Source organism: Numenius arquata, chromosome 1 (assembly GCF_964106895.1).
Source record: "Numenius arquata chromosome 1, bNumArq3.hap1.1, whole genome shotgun sequence".
In the NCBI taxonomy this organism is placed as follows: domain Eukaryota; kingdom Metazoa; phylum Chordata; class Aves; order Charadriiformes; family Scolopacidae; genus Numenius; species Numenius arquata.
Window position 1 is genome coordinate 53852656 of NC_133576.1, and position 24768 is coordinate 53877423.

The window sequence follows — 24768 nt, forward strand, 5'->3', positions numbered from 1 at the left end:
CCAGCTCACATGCTAGTTAGCTTTCCAGTTAAACTTTCCAACAGTCATGTGACACATCTTTCAGATAAATTACTGGAGCTGAAGTACAGAAACAGTTGAGCTTAATAAACCATTTCTGATTTATGCAATTCAAGTAACAACAGACTCAAGCACTCTTTGACTGCCAGGCCAACTGCAGCATTTACTTTCTATTGCGAAGTAAAATTTCAGAATATCATTCACTAATGAGAATGCGTTAGCCTATATTTTGCTGTCTAAATGACCAGACCAAATCCCATTGAGAAGCCAAAGGTCTAGACTTCAACTTAAAAAGTTCAAAATTACGTAAGTATAACTACTCTTCAATTTGTACATAGAAAAAAAATATACTTATCTCCACTTATTTCCAAAATCTCTGAAAGAGAGTCAGCTTGTTTACGTCTTATCTGTATTAATTGCTATCACCATATAGATGAATACCATTGGTGACAAGAAAAAGTCAGCTCACATTTTCATGTAAAGGACAAAAAGTCAGACAGCTGTCATTAGCACAACTGGACAGCTCAACATGGATAAGATCACTACATTTATTATCAGATTAGCTATACACTAATGAAATAATAAATAATGTGGTAATAATAATGTAGTAAGTTATGATACCTAACTTGTGAACTCTAGTATGCCTGTTTCAAGTAAATGGTCCTCCAAATGAAACTGACTGTGCTGTAAAGCAGCTTAACTTACTACTGCACTGGAACAGATCAACAGAAGGAATCAACAGATGCACAATACACTGCAGATCTACCAAAGTCTTAGTCAAACTGCAATCATTAATTGTAACTCTTAAAGCCACAGCCTTCCTTTCACAGAAAAAACTCAAGGGAAGATGTATGTCCCTCTCTCAAAAGGAGCAGATTAATAAGCAACCGCTTCTAAAAGCTGTAAACCAGTAACATGTATTATTATACAGAGCAACCCAAATTAAAAGCATGAATTTTTAAAATAAGCTTCCCTGACCTAAAAATAACTTTGAACTGCTTAACACTTGGTTCTAATAAAGTAACTTTTTGAGTATTTTAAAGTATTTGCCAAGAGAAAGCACAGTGATCTAAATGATCTATAAAGTTCAGTGCAGAAGTGCTCAAGCAATTACCGGCAGGCTATATTGTTCTTTTAGACGCACAGGCCCAAGGTTGTTTTTCCTTAGAGCAATTTGGGAGCAGGCTGGAAGTCAGATGAATCATTTCAGCAGCGAGGCTTTGTCTTGCCCTTATCACAGGCACTCCCCACAGTACCTGACAGGCAAAGAGCCAAAATGTTCTTAGGAGAAGCCATGGCCCAGGATCAGGTTCCTAATCCTCAACATATCCATACAACCCAAAGACTCCCTTCCTAACCAAGTGCAAGAAGCCTCTAAAAAAAGTGGCTCTTCAGTCCACATCAGCTTCTCTTCCACTAACACTCCTGAGACCTAAGCAGGGAACAGTCCCAGAGCAGGAGACAGGCACGCGTACTGGGCTGCACATCGACCCTGGCCTACGCTGTGAAAGGGCTCTGTGGCTTTCAAACAAGAGATCCCGGACAAAACAAATTTAGTGTTGTGTTCTGGCGAGACTCAAAATTTTAAAACAAATTTAAAGTTTTTTTTAAATGTAGATGAGGCTTAAAACACCAAGCCAAAAAAACTTTATTCCCTGTTTGTTGCTCTCTGATCAGATTCTGTTACAATAAACTGAACCAAAAAAAAAAAAAAAAAAAGAATTTTGCTCCTTTGAGCTTGTAATAACCTTTTCCTCCCATAAAAGGTGAATATCTATTTCACATTGAAGGTTATAAGTAGATATTCCAAGTTTTTGACACTTTCCTTAAGCTCTCACAGCTTTAACAACTTCCCCCCTAACCTTTATGGAAAACATCCATAATTCCCACTAACTGTTCCAGAAAAATACAAATCTCTGCTTTATCTTTTAGTCCCTGTCAACATGCCAAAGGGAAACACACTCCAAATCTCCAACATAAATAAAATTAACATTTATGAGGAAAGACTCACACAGTTAATACCAATTACATAAAAGTACTGCCAATACCATGTGGTCCAGTTTCCCTTCAGTCCCACTGAGGTTAAATGTATTAGACTGTTAACCATCTTGTTACAAAATGCTTTTGATAATTAACAAACCTCATTGCAAAAAAGAAGATTAGAGGATTCCTCTATACCACTGCTAGTTACCAGGGTTTGAATGTATTTATCCAGTCTACCAAATCTCTAAGAAAAGCATAAACAAGGACTAAAACAAAGAAGTAGCAGTTAAAATGTAAATTATTTTTTTAGAAAAAAGTCATTTTGTAACTTTTTAAATTTGCTTCTTTCTCTTTTTACAGTCTTAAACCTGAGAAATGTCAACTAAACTTTGCACGTGTATTATTTTAAGGAATTAAGTCAGTGAATGTATTTATAATACCGTGTTACTTATTTTACATTGACTACAAACTAACATGCCAGTTATATATTTATATACACACACACAGAGTAAGAGTAGCCTCTTCTCAGACAACAAAAATAATTTGAACAGGGCAAAGAAACATGTAAGAGACAATGTCATATTTACATAGAAAGGTTCAGAGGGAAAAAAAGGGGTCAATTTAGTAGTCTCTTATAACACACAAAGCATCAAAAAAAGGACAAAAATTGCGTATCTCAGATACACAGTTCAGTGCTCTAATCTGTCCTTTCAACCCACTATTCCAAGAAGAAAAGTTACATTTAACTGACTCCAGGAACACACAAAAAAATCATAAACGTGTTTTAAAAAGGGTAAGTAACAGCCTGTAAAATACTTTAGCAATTTGAGGGGAAAGGTGGCTTTTAAAAAACACTAATATACTAAGGATAACTGGCATCAAGAAAACCTGATTTAATATAGTAACTATGGAATTACATAAAACAAATCCCAAATCTATGCCTAATTCCATTACGGATTATATTGTTTTGGACCATGGGGAACTGGAGAAATACTACTCACTTTCCACAGATCAGTACCGTGAAGATCAATGGATGCTAGTGAAATGTAGAGTATATATGGAATGTTCTTCATAAACGTGTACCGAGTCTGGCTGGGATGAATTCAGCTTTCCTCACATGCAACCCATAAGGTGTAGGGCTTCAGATTTGTGATTAAAAGTGTTGGTGACACTCACTTTTGGCTATTGCTGAACAGCACTTGCACAGCATGAAGGCCGCCTCTCTTTCTCCTGCACTCAGCAAGTAGTTTTGGGGGTGGGTAAGAGACTGTAAGGGGACAGACCTGGGACAGCTGACACAAGCTCCCAAGGAGATGTTCCATATTACATGATGTCACACCCAGCAATAAAAAACGAGGTGACTGTCTCCCCAAGACAGCCATTACACCAACATCAGCTGGGTGTCAGCCTGCTCATGGGACGTGGTAAGTGACTGCCTTTGCATCACTTGTTCCTCCTTCCTTCCTTGTTAAACTGTCTTTATCTCGACCCAGTGAGTTTTCTCACTTTTGCCCTTCCGATCCTCTCCCCTGTGCCAATGAGGGGTGCGAGGATGGGAGCAGGCACCTGCGTGGGGGCTGAGCTGCTGGCTGGGGTCAGCCCACCAGAACACTACACACCCACTATATAGTAATCTCATCTTAAGTTTTTTGTGGGGTTGCGGAAGAGGGGGGTTGTTGTTGTTTGGGGTTTTTTTAATTAAAAATTTTACATGGGACTGTGCCAAAACTTTATAAAAAGTCGGGTACAGCATCTACTGCTACTGCCTTAGCAAACATCAAAGTAACCTGGAAATCAGACTGCCTCAACACAATTTATTGTCTCTTTATCAACTTACTATCTCTTGGTGCTTATCTACATACTACTTCATTATTAGCTCTATCTTTTTTTTTTTTCCAGCTACTTCAGTCAACCTGACTTATTCTAATGTCCTCCTCTTCCTTTTCTTTAAAAGACAACTAGTGTATTTTCCCACTTCCACAATCCTGAGGCCATCACCATCGATTATTTCCATGAAGCATGCAAGCAACAGCTGTGCTGCACCAGGCACTCCCATTTGCAGAAGAAAGTGGTCAGCTACACACAAAACACAGCATTGGTTTAGTTCTTCTGGCACCCATTAAGCCAAGAGGCTCTAAATATACAAATTTTGGATAAAATGAGGTATCAGGGACAGGGGGGAGTTGTAATTTCCTTTAAGTTTCTGGATACAATTTGTCTTTTTCTGAAGATCAAAGCAAAGATGAATTCAGTAGTCTTTATCATTATGTACTTACTTTAATCAAGTAAATGCTATACTTCAGCATTCTCCCCAGTTACTATAAATTATCTCGGCATCTTTTTCTCTGCTTTTCTATCCCAACTTTTCACCTTAGTTGTTATTTGTACTGCAACTCAAGATACATATCTCCTTCTTCCACTTTTCATATGATTATTTTTTAATGAATAGTATTTCTGGAACTCCTAGCACCGCTCTACTGCTTGCTTCTGCCTGCATCATAATTTCTCTTTCAGAATTTAACAGATCATCTTACATTCCTTATGTCTTAGAAGAGACCCTATCTACCTATTTCCTTACCTTGTAATAGTTACACTACTTTAAAGTTACTAGCTGTCATTTCTTCCACTCCCAAGGGGAAGGAATGCTATCAATTCATTACTATTTTCATCAAAACTTAATAAAGTTTCAGATTTTCAAGCAGATTTTCAATCTCCTCATTAGTCCAAATCTAGTCTAAAACAGGCACTGTAACAATTTCTACCAGTTTCTAGAAGAAAAAGGTGTCCCAAACATTCTTAGGTCTTCAAGAACTGCAAATCCTACCTTTTTGTCCTTCCAGCAAGTAGTTTTGTCAAGTTCCCAATTTCTGGTAAGCTGTATACTCTATCGCTTCTGTTACTTGCCAAAAAGAACCAAAATCCACAAAACCAAAAAACCAAAACATTGTTTACTACTTCATGCAAATTAGGCATTCTTGTCTTCTGTCTTTCACAAAAAGGCATTCCACTGTCTGCTTCAATGCCACATTAGCTTCAGCAAAAAAAAAAAATGCATGAGAACGCACACATGTCCGCATGCAGCATAACATCATCTCCTTCCCTGAGCACCTGAAGGCAGAGGGCTGCAACAGCACCTTTGGTCACTCCAAAGACAAACAGAACAGAGACTAAGAAATTTTCTGCCATTTACAGAAACAAAACCACAATCAATCCCATCAGCTGAAGGATGCTCACTTGCAGACTACTAGCCTATGCCTGCAGACAACAAGTGGCCAGTCAAATCACCTACAGAAGGCAGAATATCCCATGCTTACCCCGTATAGCACCCAAAGGAAAAAAAAAAAAAAAAATCTATTGCCTCAGTGATCCAGTTTGATCACTCACAGCAACTTCTGGAATTTGCCCTATGATTATACAAAAATACTGAATTCAGAATATATGAAATCTCAACTATTTATAGAAATGAAGCGTTCTCTTACTGCATAATCAAAATAGTTAACAATTTAAACCAAAGCTAATTTTTTTCATTAAAACTTCACAGAACTGCACTAATGAAGATTTAACTAGCAGCATGAAATTTGAAAACAAACCTTTTCTGAAAAGAAAGTGACTATCAAACAAGTACACTTAATCCCTGAAACAGCCTCCAAAAGTGACTGATACAGATAATTCTGTAAATTAAATGCCCTGCGATTTCATACTACATAGTACTCACACACTCATGCAAAAACATCTCCACCATATCACAATTCAATAGTGACTGCTGAACAAAGTTATGTAACCACAATGACTCTTCCAGACCTTCACAACAATCAATATTAGGCCTTGTAAAAACCTTCAATATTATATATAGTATTGGCATATCACTGCCTGCCAGAGTGGCAGAGTTGTAAATAGTAACAGGTTATAAATAACAGTTGCATCAAACAAAGGTTTCCAGATAATTGCTATGCTACAACCCACTCAAAGAAAAACCTTTTTTATATTATGAAATGCAAACTTTATCCACACTGAGATCTAAAGAATGAAGGACTGAATACAGAAAAGCAATAACCCTAAAATAATTCAAGAACAAAAGCAGACAGACAAGCCAGCTTCCACTGTCACAAAAGGCTAGCCTTTCAAGGTAAAAACAAAATAGCAGTAAAATGATTCTATTCCAGCATTAGGCAAAACGCCTATAAGGATTCTATTTAAAGCTTTAACAGACACATTTAAAAAATAATATTGAAAAACTTGGAAAAGCCAAAAAAGTTAATTCCACTGTATTTTTGTAAGACTTGAAATAACTCATTTAAAGAATGTATTTAGCTTTACAATATCAGGAAAAGAAATATTCCATCACAGTGTAAAATACTTCATAGTGAAAAAATACCAGGCATTAAAGGATCCCAGCCTACCAACAAAAGCTATACCAAAACTGCTGGTTGGAAGCTGAAACCAGTCAGATGAAAATAAAAGACAGTAATGCCTGACTAGCATTCATCTTTCTGATCTGATTCAGTGGTTAGCATTCATGCTAAGAGGAAATCTTTTTTTGAAGACACACTTAAATCAAGTGTACGGTTTTAAGGTCAATGCACAGACAGCAGTAGAAAAAAACCCGCAGTTGCATGCACTAAATGGCAGGTAATTATTTAATAGTACCTTTGATCCCTAAACTTTGTGTTTAAGATATACGGTCTCTCCACTAAAGTTGTGTTAAAAAAACATGATACTTCTAATATATTTTTGTGTAAAAAAATAATCTTCTAATAGTCATTTTCCATCAGAAGATTAATAATTATATCTGGAGACATAAGACTGCCTTCAACCTCTACTTTCCTACCCCCACACCTTGTTCAAATTGTATCTGCTAGCTGCCTTTCCAATGGCACATTTTCAGTTCCAGTGCTGACACATGCCTGTCGCCAACAAGACAACACGCAGCGTACACGCTCTTGCAGAAACCTGATCTAATACTGCACGTACAACTGACAGCAATCAACAGCAATGCCAACACCTGGCCTACTCTTTATATTTAGAGCAGTTTTGGAGGAGGCCTACAAGTTTCCTCAAGACAGCTAAGTTGAATAGGTATCACATAAATGAAACTATTTCATCCCAAAAGTTATACTTAAAAATGGGGAGGATCCATTTCGCATATTTTCCTCCAGATATGGCCCCAGACACAACAGTTCCCAAACTGCATGCACTGTGATTATCTGCTGCATGCTCAGCTGTTCACAGCACAGTAAAATTACTAAGTTACAACCTTTGTGATATTTTTCAATGCCAGTAGCTGTAGCAGTTGCCACAGATATTTTGATTATAACCTACGAAATCGGGATCTCCTAAGCCACATTCCACAACAAGAATTCACTATGCTTCACCACCTTCTATCTTAAGTAAATACATGACTTTTTTGGTTAAACTCATTATTAACTATGTACTAGTACATGAACACCAAAATACGACAAAGAAGAAGGGGTAAGTACCATTTTGTTACGTTTTACCTATACGTACAAAGAGCTAACCAAAAGCAAAGTTTAACCTCATAGGTACAAAATTCATCCAAAACATGTGGTTTGAGACTTAGAAAAGGCTAGAATAGAGCTAAGTACAATTGGCCAAGATAGCTTGAGTACTAAACAAGCTCCAAAAGCACACGGTACATATTTTTGACGAAAGAAACCTCAGACTCACAGAAGTCTCAGGCATTCATTAGCTGAGCAGTAGCAATGAGTACTAGAGGAGTACAGCATACTGGCATACATTCACAATGTTAACACTAGCACAACTTCAAATGACTCTTTCATGCATCATCAAAGCATTACACAATTTATATTTCACCCCTGTCTTTATTTGTGCTTAATTATTTTATATGCAACCTTTTCAGTACAAACATTTCATGAAATATTCATTAACATCTTTACTGTCAACTGAGGTACCCTAACACAACCCAAACCATGTAGTTGCATGGAGCTTGCTACCTCAGGCACGGTTCAGCATTAGTACAGCTGTAAGGGTTTTATCTCGTACTCAGCCAGGTTGTAGTGCAGGCAGAACGAGGTCAAATCTCTTTGTGCCTTTTTTTAAACATCAGGATACTCCTAGACATAGAAACTTTGCTTTCCTCAAGTAGACCTGTCTGATGGGTTATTTACCTTCCCTAGGCATACGTGACTGATTGGTTACCCATGTATGTAGTTGCTGATGAAGATTATTGGGTATTTTGGATTAACCTGTCATCCTCTAAGGCCCACCTTACACAGCTGAAGCAAATCTAAATTGAGATGCTATATCAAAGCTGACACAAAATATATATCTCCGGTATGGGCATTTTTTTCCTCAGTCTAGCTCCCAAAGTGTACAAAAGATGCATGTACCTGAAGGTTAAACTATATCTCTACTTACAAGTTTATTTTGGAAAAGATATTTTAGTACTTATAGCAGACTGCCTCATTTAGTAATGTCTACACTTGGAAATCTACCAAAGTAACTTCCAGAGCCGAATCCAGTGGGTTTGAGTTTGTTTTTGTTTTTTTCCACACCAGAATAATTTTGGAGGCCGGATAAACCTAGAATGACATGCTAGCATTATACAAGGTCAAAACTTACTTTATTAAAACACATTTATGGAAGGTCATTCTTTTGCAAAGGAATGAGATTGCACAAGAATCTTGTGAAATACACTTTGTAAGAGAGAAATTGAATGAACAGTACTCAAGAAGAGAGCGCGAACAGAAAATGAACACACAGAAAAAAAAAAAGCAGCACAGGATCTGAGCACTCATAACTCACACTTTGCGACGTAGAGGTCCCAAGCCCATGACACAGTAACCTCTTACATAGTTGGCGGCAGCTACAAAGATAGCTGCAAGCTCAACAGAAGTAAATCACGTATGGCAGAACATGGTATGCAGACACAAACAGGACTCAGCTATAAAACCCAACAGAATCACTGCTTTAAGTACTGCTTTCTGGTTCGTTTCACAGGCTTTTAGTACTAGTGAGCCACCTTAAACAGCCAAACTGTTTTTTATAGTGACTTAATTAACTGAATTAAGCTACATGAGAAAGTTTTTGATTAATCACCATTAATTTCTATCATTGGAAAGGAATAGACTCTATAGCCCCATTATGCACACAACTTTATTCCATTCAACCCACACTGTTAATCAGTAATAGAAAGAGGTCTAAGCTGCATGTCAGTATACATTGCCACCAAGTGCATTTGGAGAGACTCTTCAGCCCATGAGAAACATAGTTTCTCTCTCCCTGCTCACCAGGATTTTGCAGAGACAAATTTAGAAGCCAGTTTAGTCTAAACCAATAACCAATACAAAAAAGAAGACGTAAAGACCATATTGTAGTTTCATTTTTGGCAGAAATGAAGTAAAAAATCCTTCTCCAAAAAAAACCTGAATTGCAGTAAGTGCAAATTCCTCTTTTTTTTTTTTAATACAAGAAACGCACGTACATCAGACAAAGTCACAGGCTGCCATGAGAGGGTCACTCACACATTCCTTTGGGCTTCTTCTTTAGTATTTGTTGAAAATTTAGTCATCTTTTTGTAACACAAGCACTACATTTAGGTAGCTCAACAAAAATACCATTTCTTTTTAAGTGAGACATTAGGTACCCTCTATAAGCTGACTACAAAACAGAGCCTCCCTCCCATCAAATAGTCAGGCTAGGCAAACACAACGGAACTCAACCTTCAGTATCACAGTAGTACCCTTATGCTTGGCATATTTGCTCTCTTGAATACTTTCATACTATGCCACCAGCAAATTCTTTTTTGGGTAATTTAGGTAGAAGTAACATAGCTCCCTGATACAGTGCATATTGTCCAGGCCTTCTATGTCTCCAATGGTAAAATTATTGCACCAACATCTTATGTTTTGTTGCTAATTTCTCCTCTAGGCCTCTGAAGTCTCCAAAAGAACTTGAAATTACCCAAAGCCATCAACAGCTAGGATCACACAATTTAAATAACTACATTATTTTTAATCTATTTGATTAAACTGCTGTAATCTTCCTACTCGAGGTTTCCTAAGTAAACACAGACACTAACGAGAAAATAAGTGGAGATGTTAAATGGCCCATAAGGCTTATTAAGATCAAGTTGATAGTTTTAACAAGGCTGACGTGACATAAGACTACTAATCTTAGAAACTCCCCGGTGATCTTAGAAGCCAAAACTGTAGGCTTTTTTCCTTCAGAGGTTTTTAAACATCAAAGCCTATATAGTCTCTCGTTAGTCTTCAGACATGAATACACTTAAATATATAGCCTATGTATACACAAGATTCCACAGACACATCCAGTGACAACAGACCGGAGCACATCCAAAGAACAGGGCTGGCCACGCTGTAACATACCATTCTTACCCTGTTCATTTCCATTAATATAAACCAGGCGTAAAATCATAAAATGAGACTACTTTTTCCTGGAGAATCATGCAACACTTTTCAAACCATGAAGTAATGCAGATGCTACAACGTTAAAAAAAAATAAAGCAGCATTACTAAAAGGCTGCCATGCAGGAGATGTTATTGCATTACTACTTGCTTTTGGACAACTTAGAATGGTGGAAATCCTTACCAAAAACCAAAGTTTTGCCAGAAAACCCAACTGATTAAAGCAAAAACAAATCTTTACATCTCTCTAGTCACAACTGAAAAGCTCCACAAGCATTAATACTTCCCCAGCAACAATTTACAAACCCAACTTTCAAACAGACAACGTTGAAATGATTTGTCTAGTGCCAGAGCTAACACTAAGATATTCTAAGTTTTAGGCCATTGCTCTTGCCAGTACAGAAGATACGGCACAAGGAGCACAAATGCCAGAGTAGGGGAAGCACAGCAGCAAAGAAAGGGGTGGGGAAGCGAGAACAGACTCACATGTCCAGAGAAGGAAAAGTATGGGTTCTAGTCAGGTTCTCCTTTTAATGTATCACAGGACAAGGTGTGATGTTGTTTTTTTTTAAAATGACAGAAAAGCCTGTCTCACTGAGATGTGGTAGCAAGCCCAGAGCAGGCTCTTAATACTTGCAGCTTTCTTTTACTAATACCATTGCCATAAATGTGCAATTGTTTCCATTTTTAATCGCTTTCTGGCTTAACACCACTGGCTCATTTTTGTCTTCTTGCACCTTTAGTGTAATACTGGAATGAAGGAACACTCTATTAAGCTTCATGGTCTTATGCACGGCCTTTATATTTACTCTGCCAGCAACTTTCATAAGATAACAAAATCTAAACAACTCTTGTGTCAGAGAGCAGGAGCCAAATAACCTCTAATACAGATATGAGAAGTTTATTGTTATCTAGATCAAAACGTCAGTTTTCTAACAGCAACACAAGTCATTCCTGTTTCTCAGTCCCATGCTTCTGAGAAGAAAAATGGTATTTATTCATCAGCAATGCTTCCTAAAGCGCATGAATTTTCCACGAATGGGTCTCCTACACAAGTATTGCCAAAGTTCACGCCTGAGGTTTAATTAAGGCAATCTCTGCACGGCAGATGAAAAATTTCACATTCGTGATGAGTGACTTACTCTCTCCTTCATTCACTAAGCCCAGGAAATCTCAGGTGAGAAACCCTTATTTTGACCCCTGCTGTCTGGGAACCACGCAAGGAAAGAGAGAGGCGAGCCTACCCCCCCAGGAGGCTGAGGTGGCCGGGCGGAGCAGCGGCCGTGTTTACCACCGGCTGCCGAGGGCCACGCACGGTTGGCTGTCACCGCAGCCGCCCGCCTCGCACGCACAACCCGGCCCCCACCGGCCTGCGGGACCTCCGGGGCCGGGGAAGCCGCCGCTACGCCAGGCCGGGCAGGGCCCCCTGCCTGGCCACCCTCCCCCCCGTCTGTGCCCCCCGGGCTGCCCAGGCCGCAGGCCCAAATGCTGGCGGGCGAGGAGACGAGGCCTAGGCGCCGGCCTCCGCCGCCGCTCCCCCCTCCCCAGGAGGGCCGGGGGACCCCCACCCCCACTCCCCCTCACCCCGGGGTGTGTGGGTGCTACGGCCCCGCCACTCACCGAAGTCGAGGAACTGCTTGATGGAGAGGGGCGAGGGGGAGAAGCGGGAGTAGTACTCGATCTGTTTGGGGATGGGGCTCTTCAGCAGCGCCCCGCAGAGCCGCATGGCGCGGCGCGGCCCGCCCGGCTCCTCTACGCCTCTCGCTCCCTCCGCTGCGCTCCCCTCCTCTCCCCGGCGGCGGCGGCAGCAGCTCAGCCACCCGCGCTCCTACCAGGGGAGCGCCCAGGCCGGCGGCGGCTCCCCTCGCCCTCTGCGACCCGGCCCAGCCCGACTCGGCGGGAGGGAAAGGGAGGGAGGGAGGAAAGGAGGGGCGAGCGGAGGGAGCCGCCTCTACCGCGCGCTCCCGGCCGGCCTCCCGTGCGCGCACGCCCGCGGGAGGGAGGGGCGGGGCGGGCGCCCGTGACTGGCGCGTGCGGCCGTTCGCCGTCCTCTCCCAACGACCGCGGCGCTCTCACGCGCAGGCGTATCGGCGCGAGGCTGGGGCGGGGTTGGCGAGGGGGGGGTAGCCGGCGTGAAGCGGGCGGCTGAGGGGGTACGGGAGCCGGGCCCCGCGGTGGGCTGAAGGGGAAGGGCAGAGCCTTCGCCTGGCATGGCGGAGGGGTGTGGCGCCTTCTCGGCATAGCCCGCTGCCAGCCTGTGGTATCCACGGAGTCATAGAATGGTTTGGGTTGGAAGGGACCTTAAAGAGCATCGAGTTCCAACCCCCCTGCCGTGGGCAGGGACACCTCCACTAGAGCAGGTTGCTCAAAGCCCCATCCAGCCTGGCCTTGAACACTTCCAGGGATGGGGCATCCACAACTCCTCTTGGCAACCTGTTCCAGTGCCTCAACATCCTCACAGGAAAGAATTTCTTCCTAGTGTCTAATCTAAATCTACCCTCTTCCATTTTGAAGCCATTACACTTTGTCCTATCCTTGTAAAAAGTCCTTCCCCGTCTTTTGTGTAGGACCACTTTAGGTACTGGAAGGCTGCTATAAGGTCTCCCCGGAGCCTTTTCTTCTCCAGGCTGAACAGCCCCAACTCTCTCAGCTTGTCCTCATAGGGGAGGTGCTCCAGCCCTCTGATTATCTTTGTGGCCCTCCGCTGGGCCCACTCCAACAGGTCCACGTCCTTCCTGTGCTGAGGGCCCCAGTGCTGGACACAGTACTCTGCTCGGAGCAGAGGGGCAGAATCACCTCCCGTGACCTGCTGGCCATGCTTATTTTGATGCAGCTCAGGATGCGGTTGGCTTTCTGGGCTGCTAGTACACATTGCCAGGTCATGTTGAGCTTCTCATCCACCAACACCCCCAAGTCCTTCTCTCAGGGCTGCTCTCAATCCATTCGCCACCCAGCCTGTCTTTGTGCTTGGGATTGCCATGACCCAGGTGCAGGACCTTGCTGGCCTTGTTCAACTTGGCCTGGTTGAACTTCATGAGGTTGGCATGAGCCCACCTCTCAAGCCTGTCTAGGTCGCTGTCATAGCTCAAGTTGGAAGGGACCAATAAGGATCATAGAGTCCAACTGCCTGAAATGTTTCCCAAATGCTTTTGGTGAGGTAGATGTGTAAATTTGCATTCCTTTACTGTTCTAAATACAGTGAAGTGGTGTGCGTGCACATCTCTGTCTTTCATTAGAAACGGCCATATTACCTCACTTAAGTTGCTCCCAAGAGCTTTTAGAAAAATTTTCTGACCATATTTCCTGTGAAAATTTTACTGAGAAAGTCAAAATCTTGTGCAGTCTACATGGCTGCTGCCATGCTATAGCCATGGAACCAAGTCCAGGGAAGGAAAAGGTTACTGCTTGCTCGATTTATTTGGGATTATTGAAGAAAATATGTTGCACCTAAAATCCCTGCTATATCATTTCAACAGCACTGGATTTTAACAGAGGCTATGTTGTTTGATGTTGGGACATGTAGTCTCTAATGGAGTCTGTCATTTCAGAGGATCGAAATGTTATTAGCTATTAACTGACACATTTGCTAATCAGTTTTAATCCATTATTTGTCCTGTTAGGAAGCATTTAAAAAACAATACCTAGTTTTTTCTGCTGAAACTGGCCATGAGATGACCATGACCATCTAAGAGATAGTGCACCAAAACTCGCCTCCTAACCTTGTGGAGTACCCAGTGACCAAGGCTACATATTTATTGTTGCACACAGAAATTGTTCACTCAGCAGCAAGCGTTGAGCGAGCATTTAGAACTGACCAGTTATCAGTCTCAGCCAGCCCATAAAATGTTGTACGCACAGTTGGCTTCAACCTGAAATTCAGCCTTAACAGTATCAGTCTTCAACAGTTTGTGTAAGACTGGCAGAAGAAAGGCTTGCTTTATTTTACGTAACAAAGAAGCAAGTTTTAAGCAATGGAGAGAACAAAGTTTAAAGGTGGGAGACTTCATATCGTAACACGAGGCCTACCGTGCCTATAGGCAGGGCCCTGCTGAATATCTCTTACGACCCGGTGCTCCCTATGAAGACAGTCCATCTCCCGTGTCCATCAAGTTTCAACTCTTGATAATACTTACAATTTCCTGAAAAAGTCTATTTTTATCTGACAAAGCACCTAAATACAATTAAAATTAATTTTGATTGCTAAAATCAAAAGTGAAGCTGGGTATTTGGGAGCTAAAATGTACCGCTGAATGAAATCACTGTCTGTTTTTTCCTGCTTTGCTGTGATGTGGTTTAAGTACATTGATGACAAATGCATCCGATGACAAATAAATGGTCACAAATTCCTTTTTTTTTTTATTTTTGTCAAATGAATTCAATATAAACTTCAGCATGTACAAGATAATATTGCTCTAATTTTATAATCAACTCACAAAAGAAGCAGGTACTCTTCAGCTACTGAAAGTCTCTCTCCGTCCTTCCTGTCGTGATTGTCCTATAGAATTTGAGATTGAGAAATCCTGACCTAATGTACAAAATAACTTCTAATAGCTGGAAAGCGTTTTAAAATCACTTCAATTGCAGGTTACAGAAATGACCACCTTGAAGAGGCATGTCGTGTAATCAAGGCTGACAAAATGAAACATCTCCTGTAATTCTGAAGCTTTTTTTGGCAGATGAGGAAAAGTGTTTTAAAACTTTTGTTACATGCTCTTCAGGATTTGATTTTGATTTATCTATAGCATAACTCTGAAATGAGTTGCGGAATTATCTGGCAGAAAATAATATTTTGTGTGAAAGACAGAAAAATGTTTCCCCAAATTAAGATTAAATTATCAACTTCAAAGGATGATACATTGTTAAAATTTAAGCCACTTGATTTTATATACCTGTCACATTTTTAAGTAATCCTAGTGCGATTTCACTTCAGCCTCAAAAAATTGCAAAACAACAGTTAACTGCTGAGTTGTCTTTCTAAACACAAAACCTTTTTTGCAATATAGACAGTTTCACAGCATTGCTTTTTGGGGAATTTTTTAAACTTATATTAACCAACCCATGGGAAAATTGAAATTGTTTTTGTCTATGCCGATACAGACTAAAACCGTAATGAAAACTTGGGCAAAGTCACTGGAAACAGAGGTGTGCTCTTCTCATCAAATGGACTCCCAGTAGCTTCTCTCGACACTGGAGAAACTGATGATGCAACCAATAGATCGAATTCTCTGAAAACTGTTAATGCACACGCTTAAGACAAATACAAAATCCAGACTCACCCAACAACTCTGCCTAACCTTGTGCGTAAGAAGACTGCAAGACTTGCTTGAGGGAACATAAAATGCATGTAGGTAAATCTATGATTGTTTTACCAATGCAAGACAGCAACAAGGGTACATGTAAACCTAGTTCTTAATCTGTCTAAATAAAGAAAATTTACTGGCATAAACCATGCTAAATAGAAAATGACACTGGGATCAACAGACTTACAGTATGAGTATTGCTAAGAGCAGTTTTTTTGACTGTTTGGATTTCTTGTACTTCATACCCGCCTCCTTTACGTATTCCAGCACATATCTTATGCAGAAATGATTCCTGTAGCTCATTCTGTGAGTGCCTCCCTGAATTTCTGTTCATATGATAAAGAGCCTCTACAGTTGTGCAGGGAAGAAAGGATTTGCCTCCTGGGAAAAGTTAATTTCGACATGGATAAGACAGTTAACACTGCTGAATTTCTTGGGTGCTTAGCATCTCCCTTTTATCAAGGGTGTTATTTTCATATTTTCCAGTTAAATGCAAAGCTGGAATAACTAGAAGGAGGCTAGGGGTCAAAGATGCCCCAGTTTCACATGGCCCTTTAGTAGCCAGAACATCTTGGTCCCCGTTCAGTTAAAAAGTGCTGGGTGTGCAGGCGACCAGAAACCTCAGCACCTGTAAGTGAATTAGGCTCTTGGTATGGACACTTGCCAGAACCCTACGCTGAGGACGAGATGCCCGGGGTGTCCTGGCCCCGAGGCCACCACCCAGCCCCACTGCCCCTGCCCACCCCTTCCCCCAGGGAGCCCCCAGGGAACCCCAGCCTTCACAGCACCCTGACACATCGGATCAGTTTTTGTTGGGTCATCACTGTGACAAAGGTGATGAATAACTGAATCTGAGCAGCCAATCTTGCCTTTAATTATTTTTCTTGATATTCTGCATTGGAGTTGGTGTAAAATCAATGCTTCTGACTCACAAACCACAGAAACTTTGAGAGGCAATATCAGGTTTTGCTCCAGAGTGATTCCCTAAAATAGGGGATCTAATGCAGAGCATATTTACACAACCAAAAGCTTTTTGGTGTTTCCTACCCTCAGAAGTTTTAAGTGCTGACTGCTTCCCACTGACTTCAGTGCCGGTATTTAAAAAACAGCCTCCCCTAGTTTTGTGCTTTGGATACGATGGGGAGGGGGTGTCCCCTAATGTCAGAGCATACATGGAAGAGCCTTTGCTGCTTAATCTCTATGCTTGTAAATAGTCTTTATACATTAATTCAGTGACACCGCAGGGATGAATAAGGAACATTTGTATGACTAGTAGTCAGAAAATTAAGTTGCTGGAAAAGAAAGGTCTCCCTGAGTTTGAGTTTTCTTAATGTTTGGTTACAATTAGAGATTCACTCCTATTCCTATAGAAATCTGTAGCAAAACTACATCTGGACAATTCGGCAGTCACATTTTTGTTACATTTTCAGATCTTGTTCTTTTGGGACCTTTGTATTACACGCACTTCTGTTTTCAGGGAGCAAAGCTTTTGCATTTAATGTTTTGTCCAATTAAGATTTATTCACAGCAAACATTTCAGATCGTTAAAACACCAGAGCCATAATCTCCTTAGCAAATCTTGTTTTTTCTTCACTGCAGAATACTCAGTAGGTCAATAAACTAGCTGCAGGGGATTCTGCATAATGAACTTCTTTGTATGGATGTCAGAGGAGGGGAAAAGGAATGTTAAACTCTAAACCAAGAAAACATGGTTATTAGTGTTTTCTAGACACATTGACTTTGCAGAATTCATAGTAATTTTTTAACCAAAAAACCTCCTATATTGAAGTTATTGTAACCCCTACATCTTAAAGTTCAGAAGCATTCGTTGAGAATGGGTATAATACAATTGAAACACTAACAATAACAGTAACCAATAACAGTTATTTGGAGGAAATTCACAGAGAATTATAGTCCCGAAGTACATTTTACAAGATGACAGAAAAAAACAGCACAGAACAGGAAAAACTAGTATAGGGTAGTGTGAAGGTTCATACAAATTCCTTCTGTTCATAGTACTAATTTTTCTCAGTAAGGCCGCTGTATTTTCCCACCTGCCGTTATATGCTTTCAAGGGTGGATTCACGTAGTGGATCATGTAAAGCCACACTGGGAACACATGGAGTTAGAAAGGGATAAGGTTTCTTAATGAAGCTTTCCTAAACTTCAAAAAAGATCTGTTTTTATCTTTAATACTTTATCTCTTCCTAGTATTTATGCACTCAGATGGGTAAGTTTGGATGGACTGTTAACTATAATGGTCAGAAGACTCAAAGGCATGAGTTTAAAGTAAATATGCTCATTACATTTGGGAATGCACATGTAGCATTAGATTCCATTACTGTCATAGTCTACATTTTCAACCATTCTTGTCTATTACTCAAGAAATCAAAATTTCTTTACCAACTTTTTTTGCCAGAAAAGCTGGTAGTCTTTGCATTTATTGTTCCTCACCCTAGGTAGCTGACGAGCAAAGTTCAGCAGTCTTTTTAAAGGAACCATCAGGGACTATCAAAAAGCACATTCAGCAAATCTAAGAGGTAGGAAGTTAAAGAAATTCTTGACTCTGTAAATTAAAATACCATGCCTTGCCAAAGTGTTTATACTTAGCTGACTCAGATGTTTTAGGGTTTTTTAGAGTATATACTCCACAACTCCTTCAATTACATAGCTATCCTCAGTAATTTGCTTTAGCGTAAATAGAGCTGGTGCCACCATGGTGGTGATGTTGGCTCTCTATCAGATGACATCATCTGTGTGTCCAATATTAAAGGACAGAGCTACGTTGTTCTTTTATAGCCCATAAAAATTTCTCTATAAGAAAAAACAAATAGGTGACTTTCTTTTAAAATTGTTAGCGCACGCAGGAGAGAAAGTCCTTGCCACTGAGGTAAATGCAGAGAAAAAGAGTTTACCCACTTCTCTTAGCAGTGAGGAAAGCTCACTTTAAGTTTATGACTTTACCCACTCTTACTTAACACTACACCATTAGCCACTCTTCTCCCTTTTGCTTCATGGGTGTCGCTCTCTCTTTCTTTCCCCAACTGAGTTTCAGATCTGCCCCTTTCTCAAATGCATTTTAGGGGAAGGAGGACAAGTCTTTGTGAGCTCTGGGCAGGAGCCAGTCTTTGTGGTTGTCCAAGTGCCCTGCCAGTTCTCCAAAGGCACGAGCAGAGTTCTCAACACTCCTGTGGCAGGAGGCTGTTCTCCCAGTGGGCAGGTGAAAACGTCAGTGAGGTGGAAAGTCCCATTTTAACCTAAGAGACAGGATAAACTGAAGTAAAAGGTGTCAGAAAGAAACAAGGAAACTGTCTAGGAGAATTATCCTTATTGCCATGGTATTTTGTCCTACCTGTGCTGTAAGAGTCACTTAGAGCTATGATCGGGTGGCACAGAACCATACCAGAACAACGCCTTCCTCCAAGACTATGTCTTGGTGCTCCTTTTACTATTCAAATGTACAAAAAAACCCCACAGCCAGGTTCTAACTCACATCTAAAACATGCAAAACTGAATGTAACCAGCAGTCAGTACACTCATGCCAAGGATTTACATTTAATCTTCTCTTCCAGAAAAAAGCTTGCAAGAACACCAGCTGAGGAAGAGTCACTAGATACACATAAATACATCTTTGGGTTTTGTACTACACTCATTAAAATGGGATTGTCAACCTACTTCAAGGAGGAGGACAGCATTAGTTTGGCATTAGTAGGAGGGAAGTGCCCCTGAAAGAAATTCCATCTCTTGATTTTCTTTTCTTCCCTTGCTAGGGAGTATGCTAGGGGAAAATTCAAAACTTGATTTCAGTTTGAGTCGCTGTAACCACACCCTGGCATACCTTTATCTTTGGGGAAAATCATCTCAGCACCTTTTGGTTTGCAGAAATTAAAGCCTACAGGGGCCTTGCAAGGAAAAACCCAAAAATTAGTTAGAACTTGCTGTATGGAATTTACCATGCAGCAGGAGAAGTTCTAGTATCCTCAGGTAAAGGGAATAAACTCTGCCCTTTAGGGGAGTAGATTTGAGTTGTCTTGGCTCTGAAAATTCTCAGCTGGAGAGAATTGCACTTTTTGTTCATTTTGCATAGAACATTTGCTTTCCATCCGCTCAGATCTTCAAGAAGAAACCGCCAGTTTTGTCTGATAATCATCATAATCTCACAGGAAGTTGTTGCCATCTATGCTGGTACTTGACACTATTGACCAGGCTGGAGAACTGGAGAAACTCATTTCCCAAGGTTTTCATGCCCCAGCCTCCACAGTTCTGCCCCATGGACTGTCCTGCAACTGGGGCTTTTTGGTTTCACTGCAGCCCATGAGGTGAGAACTAAAGATTCCAGGAAACATCATAGTTTTGACAGAAACATAAAAACATTCTTATTTGAGAATACACCCATTTCATGGGATTCTTTAAACAAAATAGTATAGAAGATCAGCTCCAGAAACAACTGGTAAGAAGAGCTGTTGTGCTTGTCATTGTGAAGCTTTCTGAATGTTAAAAGCCTTTCAGAGAATAATTCATGCTCCTGAGCTGCACTTTCCAGCAGTATCTGTATGCCAAGAGACAAAAAAATTAATAAAAAATTCTGAGTCCAAATATACCCTTTGTAATGAATTATCAGCCATTTTCCTCTCAAAAACAAAAAGAAGACATTTTAGGGAAGCACAAATGCATTTTCTGATTGCCTGCTCTCCCAGATCTTGGCAACCAAAAATGTCTTCCCACTTTGTTCCTCTGCATTGATCAGTCTCCTTTTCAACCTTTTATGATATTTCCCTGTATCTCAGGCACCAAATGCTAAAAGTTTTATAACTCAGTGTCACATCAAGTGCTTTTCTGAAATCTATGAGCATTACATGCCCTAGAATGCCTTTATATAACACACATGCAATTAGAGTGGGTTTGGGTATCAGGTTTGTCTGACCTGATATGTTCTATTAACCTGCGCTTCTTCCTGTTCATTGGGCTTTTTCAGTCTATAGATTTACACATGAATTGGTGGCTTTTTTAATCTTAACTTGAGCCCATAAAAAGTTTAAACTAATAATTGCAGTTTCTCCAGTTTTTCTGTTAAAAAGACTTTCCTGTATTTATTCAACCAATAAGCTTTATGTTCCCATTTCCATATATTTATTCAGTTTATTTACCATGGATTTGGAAATGCCTAATAATGAAACTGAAGTGGTTTACATAGCACAAGTTAAACATCATCTTTAACCTTTTTGTGACTTCAAATACACTTTTGCACCTTTTGCTGATACTGCTTTTTGCCAGATTCTAGAGTTCCTCTTCACTGTAAAGTAAACAGCAAGGCATAATTGGTTTGATTTTCTGTAATAGTTTGCAAACTGTAGCTCATAGACTGGTCTAGATGAGAAAATAGGCAAACAGAATGGTTATGTCTATTTACAGTGACTTAACAAATTAGCCCTAAGCATAACTACCAGCAGCAGCAGTTCTGCAAGGAGAAAGAAAAGAACCATTAAAGGAAGATTGTGTACCCTCACTAATGCAAGAAACCTCTGGTTGTAATAGCACTAGTTTTTAGCTAGAGATAAGCTTTTCTGTTATATATTATACAGCTGTTCTTGCATCAGGATCCTAGTTTCCAGTTTCTCATAACAGCAGGGAGTCGCATCAGGATCAAAGTGTGGTTGCTCAGATCCATGCCTAATAGTGAGGCTCAAGACCAATGCCAGATAAGAATCCCACAATATTTTAATTTGTCTTCATATACTCAGTCCGAGGGAGAAGTAAATACGTCGTGTCCATTCGGCATATCCATGCATCTGATCTTAATACGTGTAGTAGGCCTCACTTCAGGCTTGAATGCCTGCTGTCAACAGCTAGTGGCTTTTCCAGGTGTAGCATTTGGCAAAATATCATGGGTCTCTATAAAGAGCTTCCTCAAAGATGACTGAGAAATGCTATACCATAACAAGGGAAACAAATACATTTTTAACTGTTCTACCTACTGAGCTAAATATGCATCTTATTTTGCAAGTTGTTCTCATGGTCAGTGGGAAAGCATAGCCCGAGAGCTTCGTGGATGAGGAGAAAACTTTTGCTTCAGTGTTTGCTTGTAGATGTGTGCTTTAAGATAACAGGAGTAATAAAACGCCATTCTTCAGGTGAAAAACGGATACTGTGCAGAGACCTGACTACTCAGAAGTCTTAACTTTCTCCATGTTGCGCCATCACTCAGGTCTACACCTTTGTTGTAGGATGGATTAGCTTTGAAAGATTAGATAGGGATAGGGATGTGGACACGGATAAGAATGGAATTACTGGTGGTCTAAGGTCATCTTTACACTTCATTAGGCAACCGTATACTAAACATGAGGGTGTCACACCCAAATGATTAGTAACATTTCCTCATCCATGTAGTTTTAATGCTTTTCTTCTCATCTGAAGCTGAGTGGTGTGTGATGGACACAGTGAAAAGCAGAGTGAAGAGCACAGGCCATTTTTATTATTAAGTTTGCTGAATGCTTGCCTTTAGAAGCCATTGTCAGCATCTGTGTTCAGCAGACATTCACCAACCCTTTTCCACTTGACCAATATTGACTTCTGGTAGTTTGATGTTACACATGCATAACGAATAAGATACGAATACAAAATGACTTTTCTAAGTCAGGGGAAAGGAAAAAAAAAGGTTCATCAGGTGGACTCGTGACTGAAGCTACAGCATAAGCAGGCCTAGGTATTTCTAATCTGTAGCTGAAATGGACTGTGTCCAATTTCACTGTTTGTGCTACAGCTGTTGCCCTGGAAGGAGCACAACTATTGAATCTCACATTTCCAGATGAGATACCGTGTCAAATATGAGCTGGATTTCTCTACAGAAAGCGTCCAGGCAGCCTGGGGATGAGCCATCGCCTGAGATAAAGCAGCGCTGGAGGGAGTTGCTCTAAGAAATTGTCCTTTTCTTGATACTTTCTCATCACTCTGAGGGGGACTTAAGGGAACTAGTGTCACTCCGCACTATCCTTTTTTAGTGTATCTCAGTGAAAGCTGGAGTCCAGTTCTCCTAACATGAAAAATAATCTTTCTGAGCCAGGCACAGAGAAGGGAAGGATAACAATACTGGGTGTAAGGCTGCATTTTTCAGGTGTTTTGCTTTTGTCTCCTGACTTGCTGGTTATAATGGTACAGTATTTACCAGGTTCTTTGTCACACTTAAACCTATTGTATAATTTTTCACCTGTTAACATCAGACTTTGAGTATTTTATTGTAGTTTGTATTTTTACATGAAAAATGTTTTCATTGCTATTCAGTAACAGTTGAAAAATTAATGCCATAAGAATATTAAATATTGTTCCTCCCAAATAAATGCCTTGCTATACAAGTGAAACTGAGCCCTTTCCTTCTCACAGACGTTACAAGTGACATAAAGTGACTATATGACTACTACGTGTCTGAAATGTCTTAGATGTGCTGTAGTGATGGTCAGATTCTGACAGTACAAACATGAGGCAATGCACACTGTTTCTAAGATATTTTCGTGTCCTTTTTGTTCAAACTACGTCTCCCTTCCAAATCATATCTCACATATTCATGAGTGTCATAGTTGCAATTCTGATCTTACAGGTCTGAGTTCACTAAGTTATCAGAAAACCTAAACATAAAATGTTTTTCTTCTACAAAATCATTTAACATCATCCTTCTAGTTAATTTTATTTATGAAAATAAATTAAATATTTCAATTGTCATTATTATTGCCATCATTGCCAGCAGGCAGAGGGAGGTGATCCTTCTCCTCTGCTCAGAACTGGTGAGGCCACACCTGGAGTACAGTGTCCAGTTCTGGGCTCCTCAATTCAAGAGAGACATGGACACGCTAGAGAGAGTCCAACGAAGACACACGAAGATGATTAAGGAACTGGAGCATCTCTCCTATGAGGAAAGGCTGAGAGAGCTGGGACTGTTCAGCCTGGAGAAGAGAAGGCTCAGGGAGGATCTCATCAATGTATATAAACACATGGAGGGAGGGTGCACAGAGGACAGAACCAGGCTCTTTTCAGCAGTGCCCAGTGACAGGACCAGAGGCAATGGGCACAAACTGAAACAAGAGGTTTCCTCTGAACATCAGGAAACAGTTTTTCACTGTGAGGGTGACAGAGCCCTGGCACAGGTTGCCCAGGGAGGTTGTGGAGTCTCCATCCTTGGAGATATTCAAAGATGACCGGACATAGTCTTGGGCAACCAGCTCTATGTGGCTCCACTTGAGCAGGGGGGTTGAACCATATGACTTCCAGAGGTCCCTTCCAACATCAACCAGCCTGTGATCCTGTGATTATAGAATAGGAATTACGAAGTTGATTTTCTTATTTACTGTTACTCAGCATTAACACAGAGAATTTGTTTTGTAAATGTTCCCATATTTATTTATTGTCTCATCCCTCCACCAAGAAATTTGCTTAAAATTAATGTATTCCTTTCAGCACCTCATTTTTTGACAAATGTTTTTAATTAAAATATTTTGCCAAAAAACTCTCCTGGCCATATATACTGATATCACAGAGGCTTCTTTTTCTGTTTGGTAAAATATAGACATTCCACTCAATCTTTATGATACAGTGTAGCTTCACACAGAAACAAAACGAAATGTGAGGCACGTCTGTATAAGCACGTATGCTTGCGGGATGTGGGAGAAAAGTGCACTTAAAACAGTCAGCTCAATACGGCACAGTATTCTGCCTTGCCACACTGAATAACCCCAAAAGGAGCTCCTAAGAATAATATTAACGATATATAGCTTAAGACTTCTCTTGGTACACAATTTCAAGGAAGGTAGGAAGGTGAGACAGCTCTGAGGAAGAATCTGCATCCTGGCACCGGCTGAAAGTCACTGGGCTGCCTTGCTAATGCTCAGGCTTTAGAATCAAAGGGCGCCCAGCAGTTAATGGCTCTAGATAAGCCAGTTCTGGGTTGTCATGGAGTGCTGTCTGCAAACGGCTGGACTTTGCAATTCCGCCTGACTTTGAGCCTCTTGGTCCAGCAAGTGAAAAGCACAGCTGGTGCCTTTGGCTCTATCAATCAGCCTCACGCTTGGCCACAA

General features: G+C 40.7%; 1 protein-coding gene across 1 annotated transcript in view; it reads right to left on the bottom strand.

Annotated features, from left to right (window-relative positions):
- Positions 1-12132, bottom strand: part of PDK3 (pyruvate dehydrogenase kinase 3) — a 60012-nt gene extending 47880 nt beyond the window's left edge. The window contains exon 1 of the mRNA XM_074159778.1: positions 12027-12132. Within this exon, the coding sequence (XP_074015879.1) occupies positions 12027-12132 (106 nt within the window). The remainder of the gene's footprint in view (positions 1-12026) is intronic.
- Between the last annotated feature and the right edge of the window lie 12636 nt (positions 12133-24768).